The sequence below is a fragment of the Cylas formicarius genome, unplaced genomic scaffold (assembly GCF_029955315.1).
Source record: "Cylas formicarius isolate icCylForm1 unplaced genomic scaffold, icCylForm1.1 PGA_scaffold_3__17_contigs__length_32017465, whole genome shotgun sequence".
NCBI classification, from domain to species: Eukaryota; Metazoa; Arthropoda; class Insecta; order Coleoptera; family Brentidae; genus Cylas; species Cylas formicarius.
The window spans coordinates 14,791,696-14,807,066 of record NW_026844326.1 but is presented as its reverse complement, the minus strand read 5'-3'; the positions used below and the strand labels follow the sequence as shown (position 1 = coordinate 14,807,066).

Here is a 15,371-nt window from a genome sequence, read left to right as displayed (position 1 = left end):
CTTATTGTTGCCAAAGATTCGGAAATCATTATTTGGAAATTAGAGGATTAGAAACCAAACCTAACGAAATGCAATTAAAAAAAAAATATTGTGACGTAGAACTGAATGAAGCATTCAGATTTCCTGAACGAACGAATAATTTTTACCAATAACAATGTGTTTTCAAGTCAAAATATCACTTTATTGTTTTAAATTTTTGTTATGGCCTATAAGGATGTGTTTATTTAAATAGTAATTTGATTAATTATTTTGTATTTGAGCTTATATCACTATCCGTATTATTAAAAGAAATACGATTTTATTGCAAATAATTAAGAATAGTAAGATTTGAGAAAGAAATCAAGAGGAACAGAAGAGCATACCGTCAATCGTCGCTACTCTTTAAGCACTATTTTTAATAACAGAAAATGACATACATTTTCTAGTTGATAAACCATTGACACCTGAATGACTACGACACAGAATTATCCTTTATTATCTACGAATATTGACTATCTCGTGCATAGATATAATTTCGTAGTTAACTTAATATGTAAGAGCCTTTGTACGTTAGTTATGTACACTGGCATTTGTCAGTATTTAGAGCAGTAAATGTATTATAGAATTATTCTAATTCCGATTGTCATATCTTGTTGAATTTAATGTGGGGGTTCACAACTAATAAAACAAAAGATTAGTCAGAAAAAGAAACAAAAATTTCATACCTTATGTCCATAATTTGTTCAGCAAAATAAAAACTGAATTAACATCAAAGTCAAAGTCAAAGTTTAGTCAAGGCGGAAAAGTCAAGGGAAACTACAAAAAGGTCATAAAGCGAAAAAAATGGGCAAATTTATTTTAATTTGCAAAATACGAGAGAGTTACAGTAAAGCACGTAGTGACCTTCCATGGATGTCGTTAGCTCATGACTGAGGTATATGTGTATCCCAGCTTAAGTCTCTGAAATCATAATTAGTATTTAACCTCACCGTTTTTCAAAAATAGCTACAATCATTTAATCCTAACTTTGTGAAATGCACCTACCGATAATCCAGCCTCCAAATTCATGACACCCAGAAAGCCTATCCTTAAATAAAGAGGTCGCTGACACCTGATCATCATGATGTGTATTATTTGCTGTGCTGACTTACTTTGCTCATACCATTTGCTCTCGTAAAGAGAAATCGCAAGTTGAAGACTCTAAAAACGATAATCTGCATAGCATAAATTAATTTAAGGGCCTAATTATACGATTTGTAAATAAACATATTGGCAGGTTTTGGTTAGTTGGTTAGGTTTTGATATACACACCTGAACGATAATTTCGTTACAATTCCAGGCAAATGTGAGTAATTGAATTGCAGTGTACGTCAACATCGTGAAGTTGAAGATCAGTGGCTCCCCCTTTAAGAAATGAGATTATATCTTTGTTTTTTTCTGGACTTTCCCGAATATGCTATTATAAATAGGTACAAGTTTATTAGTGCTTACCGCTGTGATTTGCAGAATAATTATGGCAAATGTAAGAGACGACACTGTATATTCCAACAATATTACATTTCTCACACATTTGTTAAAGGTTTGAACATATCTAAAACAAATATCCGGCATTAATCGTACAGACCAAATTTATAAAGTCCCTTACTCAATAAGCCGCTGGTGCTTTATGCAAAGCGACTTCAAATTGTTTTCTGCAATATTCCTTTCTAGAATATTCCTTGCTTTACAATTTCCCATATATCTGAAATAATATTGCAGCAGCTTCAACTGCAGCTTCAAAAAAATTACTACGGAATTCACCGAGGCCCCAACCACACCGATGCACAGACAAGAAAAAGTGGACCGAATGTTTTGATCGATCAACACCCACGTGTAATATTTATTCCTGTCGAACGGATACCACAGATTAAGGGGCAAGGGTTTTTCTGTTACATTATTTCGTAGGGATTTCTTAAAGAACTTATAGCATTCTATATCACCTAGAAGAAAATAAATAACGATTGTGTAGTCTAGTGTTTTACATCTTTCTTTCCTATCCTTAAAAACTATTAACGTAACTATTAGACTATTAACGTTGTTTTTGTTAACATATTCTCAGCATTAGCCACGAAAATTTATATCTCACACTCCTATTGTAAAAAAATAAAAAACAACCCCCAGAATATAGCTTTTGGAAAACTGCATTATACTTTTGTCGTTGTCGACGTACCCAATATAGCTACACAGATTCCAATCAAAATGGCTAAAACGAGAATAGCGGATATAACCTTGTTATCGTAGTTTACGTGCCACTCGTATATTTGCTGAACTTTTTCATCGCTTTTATGGGATATTTCATTATCTTGTTGTAATGCTATGTGCAGCAAGCGCAACATTCGCTTAGACTGCCACATGGACATTTTAAATACGATAACAAAATAAATCATCAGTCTGCCCACATTGTCCATCACTAAAATCATTTTCCCGAAATAAAACATCTTTTTCTTAAATAGAGCCCCACCAGCAGCAGTGTCTTTTCCTAACAATGTGGGGATTTCAACCACTAATGAAACCACAGCCGAAGAACAAATCAGCTGAAATACCATTGAATAAGTCTGGTACAGATATTTATGTATTACTGACAACTCTTCGCCTTGTATCCGCCATATTCCAACGGTCATCATCAAGAACCTGATGTAGCGAAAATATCTAGTACTTGTCCACATGATAGCTCACAAAAAAATTGTAGCTATACACGCCGCACCAAATTGAAGTTACCTTCTATTATTCATGGTAAATCGGGCACATTTAAATAGCGTCTGCAGGCAAGGCACCATTGGCGTGCACTCTTAATCGATCCCATTTAAACGTTTCCTCCAGACATTTTACTCAGATATTTTCACTACTAGCTAGCGAGAATTAAGTTGCAAGGTGCACTCTCTGTCAAACTTTTAACTAAATAAAGATCGTATCTTCAAAAATAAACTGGCCATAGCCAAAAACGACCCTTTTATATTATATTATCTTGTATAAACTATTTAGGCATTAAAATCCATTTCCCCAAGGTGGCTCAATAAATTTCATTTTTTAAACTTTAAACTTTAAAAGACACAAGTTTGAAATCTTTTTCGTTTCTTCGAAAAAAGCGGCACGGAAAGAACGGGACCCTCGGGCCGTTTGCGACGCGAACAATAAATTCAAATTTGCTTTTTTTTAAAGTTAATTTAATTGGTTTAATTAATAACCACATATCCATTTAATAAATTAGATTTCAAAAACATAGAAAAGCTGAAGTAAAAACATTTCATTTCGGCAGCGAAAATAATCCGATGCGCGCCGCTGGTGGCAACAATATTACTTCCTTTAATGACAGGGCAGAAAAAGCTTTCCTCCACCTCGAAACGCTCTGTAATAAAAAGGGGTAGTAGAGTCCTTTAGGAATCTATTATTATTCCGTAAATATTTATTAAGTTTGCTGACAGAATGCGTGTTTTTATGCACCGTGATATTGAAATTTGTGTAGTGGATTTGTAAGTAAGCACAAATGCATGTTATGGTATTTCCTTTTTTGGAACACCGAAATGTCCAATCAGTTTTACGACATAGAGTTCAGTTTTTCACGATGGTTGTATATGAATAGCCCAGTTTCAGCCTCTGAAACAAAAAAAAAATGTTAGTTTGACACTTTTTCCTAAGTACAAAAGTAAAAGTGGGTTGATTCTATTGATAAAGAAGAATTTAAAATAGACATACTTTCTCCATTTTCCATAAACCTTCCCATACTTATACTAGTAATCTAAATTGTTTTTGTCATTCATATTGATATAAATTACAATTATCGATTAACCTCCATACCATTTAAGTATAACAGCTTTTATACAAGTTTGATCCCAACTATACTATTCATTTAACAGAATGTAATCGTAGTTTCAAACAATATTTCAAAGAAAAAGACGCCATTTAAATATACTTGAAGCTTTAGAGATGAACAAATTAAAAAAAATTCCAATATCACATCTTAATAACTCACCCCTATTAAACCTATTTTCGGCCTAATTATTTAGAGTTGTTGTTATATATTACCTGCTTAGGTAAACTATAGCTTCTTTTTATAAATTACCAAAACTTAACGATTATAAGTTTTATTAGAAATATCTGGATAACGGATGTACAGATTTATTTTAAATTATACAGGGCGATGTAAGAGGGGGTGCCCTATCGCTCTAAAATATTTTCAGTGATGTAGTGTTGCCGCTTTTATATAAACGTGCCATCAACTTGCTTTGTTTAAATGACACCCCTGTATATTATTTCATTTTAAATTCTACGCAAAAAATAAAGTAAATTTTGGTATAGAAATAAAAAATATTTTCCTGGCTTTTTAAGCAATTTGGAACCCTGAATAAATCTTAGCAGTTCAGTAGTTCAGTTAATTAAATAGAAAGCAGAACATTTCCACACATTTTCTAAAAGAGCTCAGACATTGTTTCCTGGCATACCATTTTAGACGGAACATGCAGGGTGTTTCGAAAATAAGATTTTATACCGGAGTTATAGACACAAGTTTTATTGAGTTTTCAAATACCACACACATCCTGTAGGTTTTTTCAATTTCCAATCCACTAAAGCAACTAACCTATTGTCAAGTTTCCGTATAGCCGTATGTTACGAATACAGTATTTGAAATAAAAATTAATTTTCATAATTTTAGTTTTCCAACTATCTTTTCGAAGGTCATAATCAATCAACCAAGACAGACGATTCCATGCTGTCAAGTTCCGAAGCCTTCTTTATAAACAGAGTAACAATTTCAAAGGTTAACTGCGATAATTGTTCCCTATTTAGTCAATTTAAAAAAAAACGAACTTTATTCTATTTTTCTATACTTACTGAGACCCCGGCTTCCAAATCCATCGGTCCAAAAAAACCAATTATTAGACGCAACGGTTTTTGACATCGCATCATCATTACACGTAAAATCAATTTCGTTGACTTACTTTGGTGGTACCAATTACTTTCGTAGAGGGAATTCGCCAAATCCACACTCTGAAAACGGATGCGTCTGGGGAAACATATATACCATAACAAAATACTTTTACCTCGACGATGATTTCGTTGCAATTCCAAGCGAATATGAGCAACTGTATGGCCATGTACGCCAGCATGGCCACGTTTAAAGCAAGCTGACTGCTCTAAAAATATTTTTTTTTAAACGATCAGGTACAAATAATCACGATAAAATACTTTTTAAAAATCGTCTGGATTTTTTCTGGAAGTGAACAGTTAAGCTCTAAAGAATTCAACAGAAATCCAGAAATTTTGTAAATAGTATTACAGTAGCCTGTAGAAGTTTCTTTGAAAAGAAAAGGCAAATTACTTTTTTGTTTTAGAGATTCATATTGACCATTGATTTTTTCTACTTCAGAAAAAGTATCAGAGTGCTCGTTCTCTGTGGTGTTGCGGTCTTCCACAAAAATAATCTAGTTATATCAGCTCATTTAGATATCGGTGACATTGGAATTACCTTCTTGTTATCATCACTATTATGAACGAAGGAAGAAAATACATTTTTTAAAAACTGTTTGCTGTAGACCTTGTAGCGTCACACATTGTTTGATGTTTTTCGAATTGGTATTGGTAGTTGATTTAGTAGGATTGCTAATTATCAGAACAATAATGTTTTGGTAACATGCAACAGTTCAAAAATCGCATTGGTATCATTTTTTACTTCGAAATATTATTTTGGATGTAAGTAATTGATAGTTAAAATAACAAGGGATTTCCAAAAAATTCTTATTTATTTTCTTAATAGGATACTCTCGATTATACTAACTGATGATGATCGATTTTCGCCACTTTAATTACTCTCACATGTATTATGTATGTTTAGCTGTGGATCTTTTAAATTTTTATGGCTTTATACGATACTTACTTCAATGATTTGAAGAGTTATAATTGCGATCGTGACAGATGAAATCATGTATTCCAAAAGCACGACGTTTTTTACAGTTCCGTTAAAATTCTCAACAAACCTAGACACGTGAATGTCACTTCAATCAATTTAAAATAATTTTCAAACCTCTTACTCAATTAATTCCTGATGCCTAATGCAAAGTAATTTCAAATTGTTCTCCACGATAGGTTCATTTTGAACCATACCACCAGGTATAAATTTTTCAACATTTCTGAAATAATATTTCAGTAACGCCAACTGCAGGTTCAGAAATGTTACGAAAGAATTAACGGAGGCCCCTACGACACCGATGGACATGCAAACGCAAATCGAGCGGATATTCTGATCAACAAGTACAAGCGTGTAATATTTGTTTTTATCGAATGGATACCACAAATTTAATGGCAAAGGTTTTTCAGTCAGATTCCTCCCTTCTTGTTCTCTTAAGTAAGTATAACAATTGAAATCTCCTGAAACAAATTATAAATTAAATTTTAAATAAAGGCCAATTTTTTTTCATTCCCGGATAGTGTTTTGATGATACTAATTTAAGCAGTGAAAATGAGGTGCATAACTGAGATCAATACGTATATATATATATATATATATATATATATATATATATATATATATATATATATATATATATATATATATATATATATATATATATATATATATATATATATATATATATATATATATATATATATATATATATATATATATATATATATTCACGTATTGATTCACGGATGGAAAAATGTGATGACACTATATTCCGGGATATCATCCGTTCGCTTGTTGAACTCCGACTGGAATCCTGCAGACGTTTCGCCAAAATCTCACTTGGCATCTTCAATGCTCGCGCTCCGAAAACACTTCGAACACTAAATATATATATATATATATATATATATATATATATATATATATATATATATATATATATATATATATATATATATATATATATGATGACACTATATTCCGGGATATCATCCGTTAGCTCGTTGAACTCCGACTGGAATCCTGCAGACGTTTCGCCAAAATCTCACTTGGCATCTTCAATGCTCGCGCTCCGAAAACACTTCGAACACGGAACGCGAGCATTGAAGATGCCAAGTACGATTTTGGCGAAACGTCTGCAGGATTCCAGTCGGATGCAGGATTCCAGTCGGAGTTCAACGAGCGAACGGATGATATTCCGGAATATAGTGTCATCACATTTTTCCACCCGTGAATCAATTCGTGAGAATATATATATATATATATATATATATATATATATATATATATATATATATATATATATATATATATATATATATATATATAAATGTGTGTGTATTATTTTTACATTAGCGAACTTTGCGCTACATGAACTTGAGTTTCAATTTTTATAGGCCTAATAGTCCTATTGCTACGAGTTTGACATATAATTTTATATCGCTTTTCGATATCTGCGTCATTGCGCTTGATGTAGAAATCCAATTAATAAAAACTTCCAGTTAAAAGTCTTGGTGATAAACTACTTTTCAGCATAACAATCTATCTATCTAGTTTGTCAATAATTTATTTATTTATTTATTAAATTATAATTTTGGGTAAGTGACTACTTGTGTTACAAATTAAAAACTTAAGAATAACCCAACAATACCAGTGTTTAGAAAAATTCTAATCGTTTAAAAACGGAGTTGAGTTTATTTTGGGAAATGCAGCTTTTACGATCTATCCGAAATCAATGGCAACTTTGGACATCTAACGTGAATCCCCTTTACACTACTTCGAAAACTATACTGCAACAAATTCCATTCCATTGAATTTTGCAGTTTATGCAATGCCCTCTTCATCCCACGTTGTTTGAATTTTTTATTTCAGTATGTAAAATAGTACATCAACACAAATTTTGGACATTTAAGTTCCTAAAAGTATTTATGAATAAACAATCAACTCCTAAACAAAAAGGTTGAAGTTTATGAAAATTTATAACATATCTATCTTCCCGTATCTAATGCAATGAATTGTTACTGGTGCAGAGATACACTGGATACCATTTTTTTAAAAAGAAAACAATAACTTTGTTATTTTCAGAAAGGTCACACACCTCCCAAATAAATTATCTATACAAAAATTAACTTCTCAAAAATGTTTCAAGATAACGGTTATTACTAACTTACCATGTATTGCAGTGGCCGCCCCCATTGAGATGGCAGATACCAAAACAACAGTAGCAATTTTATTTCCATAATCGACGTAACTCTTATATATTTTTTGAATTTCTGGATCGGTTTCATGAGCTAATTGAGCATCTGTCTCCAAAGCAATCCTTAGCAACTTCAACATCGGCTTTGATTGCCAGATGGATATTTTATAGAGTATAACAATATAAACCATAAGCCTGCCAACGTTGTCCATCACTGAAAACATCATATTAATATTCATTTATTCGATTTCAGACTAGACTTACGAATAACCACAGAATGGTTTTTAATTAAAGCTGGCACAGCAGCCAACGTAGATAACGCTCCCGAACTGCAAATCACTTGAAATATAATGGAGTAAATTCGGTACGAAAGTTTCTTTGACATTGTGCAATCTTATTCCTCTATTCTCCATATTCCGACAACCATCATCAACTGTCGAATGTAGCTGAAATAACTCTTCTGCGAATGCATTGTTGAACTGATATTCCGACAGGATTTCGTCAATATGAATTCTATCGCTCCTGCTGCTATCGAATATCGTCGATCAACGTATTGTAATAAACACTAAGAATAGTTGAACCATTGGCGTGCGTTAGAAATCTCAGTTTTCACTTTCCCTTAACTTCGTTTTCGAGTTTATTTTAATGAAGTCTAGAAATAGTTCCTAATCCGAATGGTTTATGCATGCAAATTAAGTTAATCTAGATAAAAGTAATTATGGTATTAATTAATAATTATTGGATAAACCTAATCAATAGTTTAATTCAATTTGAGTCTTCTCTAGAATCTTAGAAAATGGTGCTGTTAAACCTGCCCTATTTTTAAATGGCACGCAATACATCAATGGCAATAAATAGTACAATTTTTTTATATACATATATAGTGATGTCAGAACAGCTACTTAAAACAACGCGACGCGTTTTTTCCTGTATGTCCTTCAGTTATAAATAAAAGGCTCAATGAAAGCAGTTTTTTCTGTTTAATATCAGAAAAGACTATAGAGCTACTACTCCTAGCTACTTATCTTGAAAATCAGTACGTCAGTTATAAAATGTCCCATAAGAGCGACGTTATAAATATTTAAAGCTGCATGAGATATCCTATAGAGGAGGGTGAATTTATGATGCAATGCACGTGTACGCCTCTGGATGTCCTTAAAACCCTTTGTTGCGTCTTAATAACAGGGAGAAAATAAACGGCGCAAAATTTAAATACATAGTCTGTAATCAAAACGAGCTGCAGGAGTTTTTGATTTCCTATAATATGAAATATTTATTGAGTTAGCCGCAAGGATACGTACTTGCCGTGAGGAAGTTATCAGTCCCTCTGGCACCATGGCTTTTAAAGCATTAGGGTATAGAGAGTATCTTAAGGGTGCCTTAGATTTAAAATACATATTAAACATATCGACCGTTGCGGTAAAAAATGTCATTACTAAATTGATCAACAGAGCCCCGTCGAAAATATTTTTAAATTACATCTGTGATGTTTTACTTCTTATTGATTATGGTAAAGTGATTTTCGATACACTAAAAAAATGCAAAATTCTGTAAAAAATTATAGGCAATTTCGTAACAATATACTGATATGATACCAAAATTGGCTAACTATTTTAAAGGCGCTATTACTCCGGTAATTATAATTATTAATAAATTTGTATTTGGCAGAATATGAAGAGTAGTCCAGGGTCGAAAAACAAGTACCTACGAATTATAAAAATTATACTTATACAGACAGTGTAATTTTCGTTTGTTACACACAAAAGCAAGTCCTTAAAACTATTAAAATGCTTCTGACAAATGATGAAGTAGCCGATATAATTGCAGTATATTTATCTTCAAAATGCGATACCAGGTATGGTTTTTATATTATTATTATTGAATTTTTTATATTATTATTAGTGGATTATGTGAGCTGTCTCAAAGAAAAGATTATGACGGGGATAACAGTTGTTTTAACCCCCCACATTCTCTGTACTTCTATTTGAAAGTCTCTGTATTTTATGATCTTTCGAGATTCCTTCTCTTTTATTGTGGCATCTGATGGTATTGCGACGTCGATTAATCGACATATCGTATTTTTTAAGTCTCTAGTAGTAGTATTTACAGATATTGTAAAGTAGTGTTAAGCAAGCTTCATTATGACTTTCAAGATATTCTTTCCTTGCCAAAGCTGGGCAGCCTGTGATAATGTGCTTAATTGTTTCATCATATGGCTTACAAAGTCTACATCTTGCTTCCATTTTTTCTATAAATATCTCTTTCCTGATATAGATAGTTGGTTGAAATGGCCTGGTCTTGAGCTATTAAATATTCTGTTTCTCCCTCTAATATTACTGCTGTCAGCCATCTGACTGTCTACTTCTTACCATTACAATATTACGTAATTTCACAAAAAAAAATTACATACGTATTTAAACATTTAGCAAACAAAAATCTGACAATAATTTAGATAAGTAATAATAAAACTATTAAAAGTTCTCAGCCTCAATCACAAAGGTTAGAAAAAGATTCCTTGCACACGTGTATAAGCCCGAGCGTTGATACATATATTTGTCGAATGATTTTTCAATTCAATTTTTCACCAGCGTTGTGTACGAGTAACCTAATTTTAATCTCTGAAACAAAAAACATAAAATTGTGATATCCTGCTCAAAGAAATTTTGACTGTTTTTATTTGTAATTATTCTCAACTACACTGAAAAAAAAAACAGATTGAAGTGAGAATTGACAATATTTAAATGTCGAAGTCATATCCATGTCACCAATTCCCCTTTATAGTGAAACTGATTTAAAACGACGTTCATGGTTATGATATGTAAAGTCCTCGTTGCTGTGGGAAAAAAAGCTTGAGGGCTTTGCGAGAAAAAGGAGTAGTATCCATAAATGAAAATAAAATAAATGAACTTGGAAAAACCTATACTTCCACAATCGATTGAAACTGGCTGATATCAACTGAAACAAAAAAATTGTAAGCCCCAGCTGGGTTATGGATGGCGTTCCACAAGGTTCTCTTCTAGGACGACTGCCATTCATTATATACACGAACGATCTTTTCAATACAGTGGAATTCTATTTGTAAAATGCAGAAAAATTTCCCCAACCAACTTTGGTACTTTATGATGTTTAAAAAAGTCTAAATTAATTCTATCTATCTCATCTACGTTGCTGAGTTGAGAAAACTCTTTTTTTATACCTACCGAGACTCCGGCGTCCAGATCCATCGCTCCGAACATGCCGATTCTCAATCGAAGCGGTTTTTCACACCTGCACATCATGATTTGCAAAATTCTTTTAACCGATTTGCTTTGCTCATACCAATTACTTTCATAAAGAGCATTCGCCAATGCCGTACTCTAAAATCGTATCTTAATGTCACCGCTGAGGTATCGAAGAGCATTATTACCTGAACGATAATTTCATTACAATTCCAAGCGAATAATAACAACTGAAGCGAAGTATATGAGAGCAAAGTTAAGTTTAACATGAATTGGCCACTCTAGAAATAATAATTAATTATTAAAAACAGTGACCAATTCGAAATATCTGACGAATGTACCAGCTTCTTTAGACTTGTTTATATTTCAATTCATTCTTTAAACAAACAGAGGAAGGTAAACTGCTTCCTTGGTTTAAATAACGCCCCTTGTATACCATTTGATTTATTTGACCATATTAAAACTCGAAATAAGAATTATTTACATATTCTAAAGCTACAAAATTGTTTCTATATCGCTATGCTTTTCTTCAAATACACTACACTAATTTAACCGACTTCGTAGCTGTAGTCATAAAGATCTATCGACACTCACCAGGACAAAACCCTCTGAACAGAAAATCATCAAAAACTGCATATTTAAAGTCTCATGAAAATGCGGAGAAGTGTGCATTGGGGGAAACTCGTAGACCTAAGGAAACTCGCATTAAGGAAAACAAGAATAACATACAGTGAGGCGAAACAACGAAACCTGGAATAATAAAACAAGCATGGGAAAAGCAACACCAAATCCTTCAACCAGAAGCAACAATTGTTCACAGAGAACAACACTGGTACGAGATGAAATTCAAGGACGCAGTTCTTATCCAGGGAAACAAGAAGGTCCTCAGTAATCCATAAGTGGAAGTAAACAAGCTATGAATGCACTAAATACAGGTAATTAGGACCCCCAAGAAAGACGTCGCACACCTGACTATATTTAAGCTCTTAGTTTTTAGAATGATAACTCTCTCAATATATGCTAACAGAAACGTGAGACGCCCAATATTTCTCCCGATGTTAGTTACTCTTGCGGTTTTTTGATGTTTTAGGTATCTTCATTATTAACTGGACAGGCTGTGTAAGTAAGAATAGATTCCATTTTCAAGGATGCTATCCACCTTACTGTATATTTGTTTCGTCATTATTCATTATTTGCACCCTGCATATGTACCTAACACTTTTTGGGTTCCCAATTATTAACTGAACTATTAAGTTTACTTGATAGGTCCAAAATGTCTAAAAATGGTGAAAAAACTTTTTATTAAGTAACAATACTTACCGAAATAAGTTGAATAATGATGATGGCGATGGTAATGGACGACACCGTATATTCCAATAGAATTACGTTCTTGGCAGATTCGTTGAAACCTTCGACGAATCTAAACAAAAAAATGTTTTCAAATAATCCCTAAACTGTCATAATTTAAGTATCTCACTCGATTAATTTCTGATGCTTTAAACAGAGGAACTTCAAATTATACTCCACAGCTTCGAATTTATCGACGATTCTAAACTGATGCTGCAAAAGTGTTAACTGCAGTTTGAGAAACATCACAATAGAGTTGATGGATGCTCCTACGACACCGATGCATAGACAAGTGAGTATCGGACGAATATTCTGATCCAAGAGCACCAATGTGTAATATTTGTTTTTATCGAATGGATACCACAAATTCAACGGTAAAGGATTTTCTTTCAAGTCGCTCCCTTTCTGATTTTTGAAATACATATAACAGTTTAAATCTCCTAAAATTGTAACATGTAAGTGATTTTACCCATCAGAAAGGGTCTTTTTGAAAATTTGGTTACTTAGAATTTCGAGTCTGCTCTACCGACCTCACATATTTTGATTGACGCAACGTTGCCACTTATCCTACGTTTTTGAACTCAAACAATGTTGAAATTTTGATTTCAGATTGCGAAAACCTTGGACATTAGATTTACCTAGATAAATTTATTCCGTAATATACGGTTTTTTTTAATGAATTATTTTGATGTGACACGCAAAAACGGTGGAAATGTTATTTTATCAATCGGAACACTCAGTATTGTAAAAAATTCTGAAAAATAACTAAAATTTCTCCTTCAATATTGTAGAACTTTACTATTTAAGTATGCTAGTAATCCAAGTAGCAAGTTGTCTTGTTTAATTATTGTGATCCATTTTAATTGATTTTAAAGAAAATATTAATAGCAATTGCCCAAAACTTTTAAACAAGATGGCGTTCGATGGCTGCCTAATAAAAATGTGTCAAGAAAATATTGACTTAGGTACGTAATTTTCAAAAAAAAGATATTAATACTTCAAAAACCGCTCTAGATAGCCATATATATTAAATTAGATGATGATGAGATGTTATAAAAGCTAGAGTAAGAAATTTAAGATTACGTTTTTGACATATGTTTATTTTATTTTAATTTTATAAACCCAAAGGCGAGGCTGCCCAATTGCATAATAGCGCATATTAAACATTGGCTTACACATAGTCGGGAATACAAAAGTCATTTAACTAGATATTTGCTAAGCTAGAAGACAGTAATTAAAATTAAAAATACGTTTCTTTTAAACAGTTGAATAAGTCCGTATTTTCGTTATTCAGAAAAATAAATAGTAGATTCGAGTACATCTAAAAAGCGAAGAGTTTAAGAAGTTAGATCTGATTCTTTCTATAGAAAAAGTTTTCCTAAGTACGCATTCGATAAGGACTAGTATTAAAAGACAAAAAGATGACTCAATAAGATTGTTGACAATTATATAAAGAAAAATTACGTTTGAGCAATTTTTACGTGTTTCAAGCGACCTTAATTTATGAAACTGTAGGTTATTTTCATACGAAAAGTAGTAAAAAAAGTAAAAAATATCTAAAATTAAGGTTTCTAAAAAGGTTTTAGATCGGATTCCATACGGTGGATGGGCATTCCAAGATGTATTTGATGACTGATTTGTGGTTGCGAAAGCCCTTGGTCTTACGTCATACAAAACCAAGATTTCTCAAGTCGTTCTTTACAATATTTTCTACATGTGCTTCAAATGTTAACTCAGAGTCTAGTTCTAGTATAATGCCTAATCTTTAACTTGAGTAACTCTCTTAAGTTTTATACTGCCTAATTTTAAGTCAATATTAATAGGTTCTTTTTTCCTTGCAAACTGTATTATTTATCGAGATTTAAAAAAAAATATTGTTAGAAAGGGCAATGTTCCGTTGTCCAAAATGTCTTGCCTCAATGGACACACTTGAAAACCCCAATCCAAATTTTCAAACAAAACCAGTTTTCGCTTCTCTCTAGACCTTCAACCTCCCGCTATATGGATTTTTATTTTACAGGAGTTTCTAGAGTACTAAAGAGTTTGATTACCGATCCAAAAATCTCTTTTTCAACAAAAGGAGAAATCGGAAAATTGACTTACCGATTAATGCCACGCCGATCCCAATCAGGATACCGGAAGAAAAAATTATGGTAACTACATTGTTTGCTTGGCTTACATGCTTCTTATATATTTTTACAATTTTTGGGTTAGTTTCACCCGCTAACTCGGAGTCTTGCTGTAGAGCAACGCTTAGTAAATTTAGCATCCGTTTGGACTGCCACATGAATATTTTAAACATTATTACAACGTAAATCATCAATCTTCCTACGTTGTCCATCACTGCCAATACCTCACCTCGGTTTAATCATCCAGATCAAATCATATCGCGGACTTACCTGCAGCCGATGTTATGGAACTAGTTTTTATTAAAGCTGGCACTTCCGCTAACAACGACAGTGAACCTGAGGTGCAAATGACTTGAAAAGTAATGGCGTAAACTTGGTACAAACGCTTTTTTAATGTCGAAAGCTCTCCTGTCTGGACTGTCCACGTTCCGATAATCATCATTAACTGTCGAATGAATCTGAAGTAACGCTGCGTCGAGAGCATGATCGGTAGAGCTGTACTACTGAACTCCGTCAACTGTCACTGCTCTATACCGTCCACCAATATATTCAATGAGAAT

General features: G+C 32.8%; 4 protein-coding genes across 9 annotated transcripts in view; 1 reads left to right on the top strand and 3 right to left on the bottom strand.

The window, feature by feature from the left end:
- Positions 1 to 814: 814 nt before the first annotated feature.
- Positions 815 to 2,726, bottom strand: LOC132699813 (odorant receptor 30a-like). Of its 3 annotated transcripts, none has more exons than XM_060666716.1 (7): positions 2,480 to 2,726; positions 2,189 to 2,428; positions 1,625 to 1,958; positions 1,471 to 1,570; positions 1,291 to 1,383; positions 1,024 to 1,179; positions 815 to 939 (listed from the first exon to the last, which is right to left on the bottom strand). In XM_060666716.1, exons 1-7 carry the CDS (start codon positions 2,682 to 2,684, stop codon positions 898 to 900), a joined length of 1,170 nt encoding a protein of 389 aa, XP_060522699.1. In that variant the 5' UTR covers positions 2,685 to 2,726; the 3' UTR covers positions 815 to 897. The 3 variants fall into 3 exon arrangements, with proteins under 3 accessions (XP_060522699.1, XP_060522701.1, XP_060522698.1); XM_060666718.1 differs by having other exon boundaries at positions 2,189 to 2,552; positions 2,602 to 2,716; XM_060666715.1 differs by having other exon boundaries at positions 2,189 to 2,726.
- Positions 2,727 to 3,252: 526 nt separating this feature from the next.
- On the bottom strand, positions 3,253 to 6,187 carry LOC132699415 (odorant receptor 30a-like). Its single transcript, XM_060666100.1, has 4 exons — positions 5,891 to 6,187; positions 5,058 to 5,150; positions 4,849 to 5,004; positions 3,253 to 3,612 (listed from the first exon to the last, which is right to left on the bottom strand). The coding sequence occupies exons 1-4, from the start codon at positions 5,936 to 5,938 to the stop codon at positions 3,568 to 3,570; spliced, it is 342 nt and encodes a 113-aa protein (XP_060522083.1). The 5' UTR covers positions 5,939 to 6,187; the 3' UTR covers positions 3,253 to 3,567.
- A 3,433-nt stretch (positions 6,188 to 9,620) lies between these two features.
- On the bottom strand, positions 9,621 to 15,314 carry LOC132699414 (odorant receptor 30a-like). 3 transcript variants are annotated; one of them, XM_060666097.1, is made up of 7 exons: positions 15,082 to 15,314; positions 14,786 to 15,025; positions 12,813 to 13,122; positions 12,656 to 12,755; positions 11,524 to 11,616; positions 11,318 to 11,473; positions 9,621 to 10,735 (listed from the first exon to the last, which is right to left on the bottom strand). In XM_060666097.1, the coding sequence occupies exons 1-7, from the start codon at positions 15,293 to 15,295 to the stop codon at positions 10,691 to 10,693; spliced, it is 1,158 nt and encodes a 385-aa protein (XP_060522080.1). In that variant the 5' UTR covers positions 15,296 to 15,314; the 3' UTR covers positions 9,621 to 10,690. The 3 variants fall into 3 exon arrangements, with proteins under 3 accessions (XP_060522080.1, XP_060522081.1, XP_060522082.1); XM_060666098.1 differs by lacking the exon at positions 11,524 to 11,616; XM_060666099.1 differs by lacking the exons at positions 11,318 to 11,473; positions 11,524 to 11,616.
- The window catches only part of LOC132699412 (SET domain-containing protein SmydA-8-like), a 28,684-nt gene continuing 24,946 nt past the window's right edge, over positions 11,634 to 15,371 (top strand). The window contains exons 1-4 of one of the 2 annotated variants that reach the window (XM_060666091.1): positions 11,634 to 12,270; positions 12,326 to 12,454; positions 12,840 to 12,974; positions 14,703 to 14,835. In XM_060666091.1, the coding sequence (XP_060522074.1) occupies positions 14,833 to 14,835 (3 nt within the window). In that variant the 5' untranslated portion in view covers positions 11,634 to 12,270; positions 12,326 to 12,454; positions 12,840 to 12,974; positions 14,703 to 14,832. Of the gene's footprint in view, positions 12,455 to 12,839; positions 12,975 to 14,702; positions 14,836 to 15,371 lie in introns of both variants that reach the window. The other variant, XM_060666090.1, reaches the window with a different exon arrangement.

Excerpts from the sequence above, each read along its gene's own strand:
- LOC132699813 (XM_060666715.1), bottom strand. The coding sequence starts at position 2,684 with ATGTGGACAAGTACTAGATATTTTCGCTACATCAGGTTCTTGATGATG. Across the intron at positions 1,571-1,624 it reads AAGCACCAGCGGCTTATTGA|ATATGTTCAAACCTTTAACA; the intron begins GTAAGGGACTTT and ends TATTTGTTTTAG. Across the intron at positions 1,384-1,470 it reads TTATTCTGCAAATCACAGCG|GGGGAGCCACTGATCTTCAA; the intron begins GTAAGCACTAAT and ends CATTTCTTAAAG.
- LOC132699415 (XM_060666100.1), bottom strand. The coding sequence starts at position 5,938 with ATGATTTCATCTGTCACGATCGCAATTATAACTCTTCAAATCATTGAA. Across the intron at positions 5,151-5,890 it reads TAACTCTTCAAATCATTGAA|AGCAGTCAGCTTGCTTTAAA; the intron begins GTAAGTATCGTA and ends AAATATTTTTAG. Across the intron at positions 3,613-4,848 it reads ATTTGGAAGCCGGGGTCTCA|AGGCTGAAACTGGGCTATTC; the intron begins GTAAGTATAGAA and ends TTTTTGTTTCAG.
- LOC132699414 (XM_060666097.1), bottom strand. The coding sequence starts at position 15,295 with ATGCTCTCGACGCAGCGTTACTTCAGATTCATTCGACAGTTAATGATG. Across the intron at positions 15,026-15,081 it reads TTCCATAACATCGGCTGCAG|TGATGGACAACGTAGGAAGA; the intron begins GTAAGTCCGCGA and ends AGGTATTGGCAG. Across the intron at positions 11,474-11,523 it reads GTAATGAAATTATCGTTCAG|AGTACGGCATTGGCGAATGC; the intron begins GTAATAATGCTC and ends ATACGATTTTAG.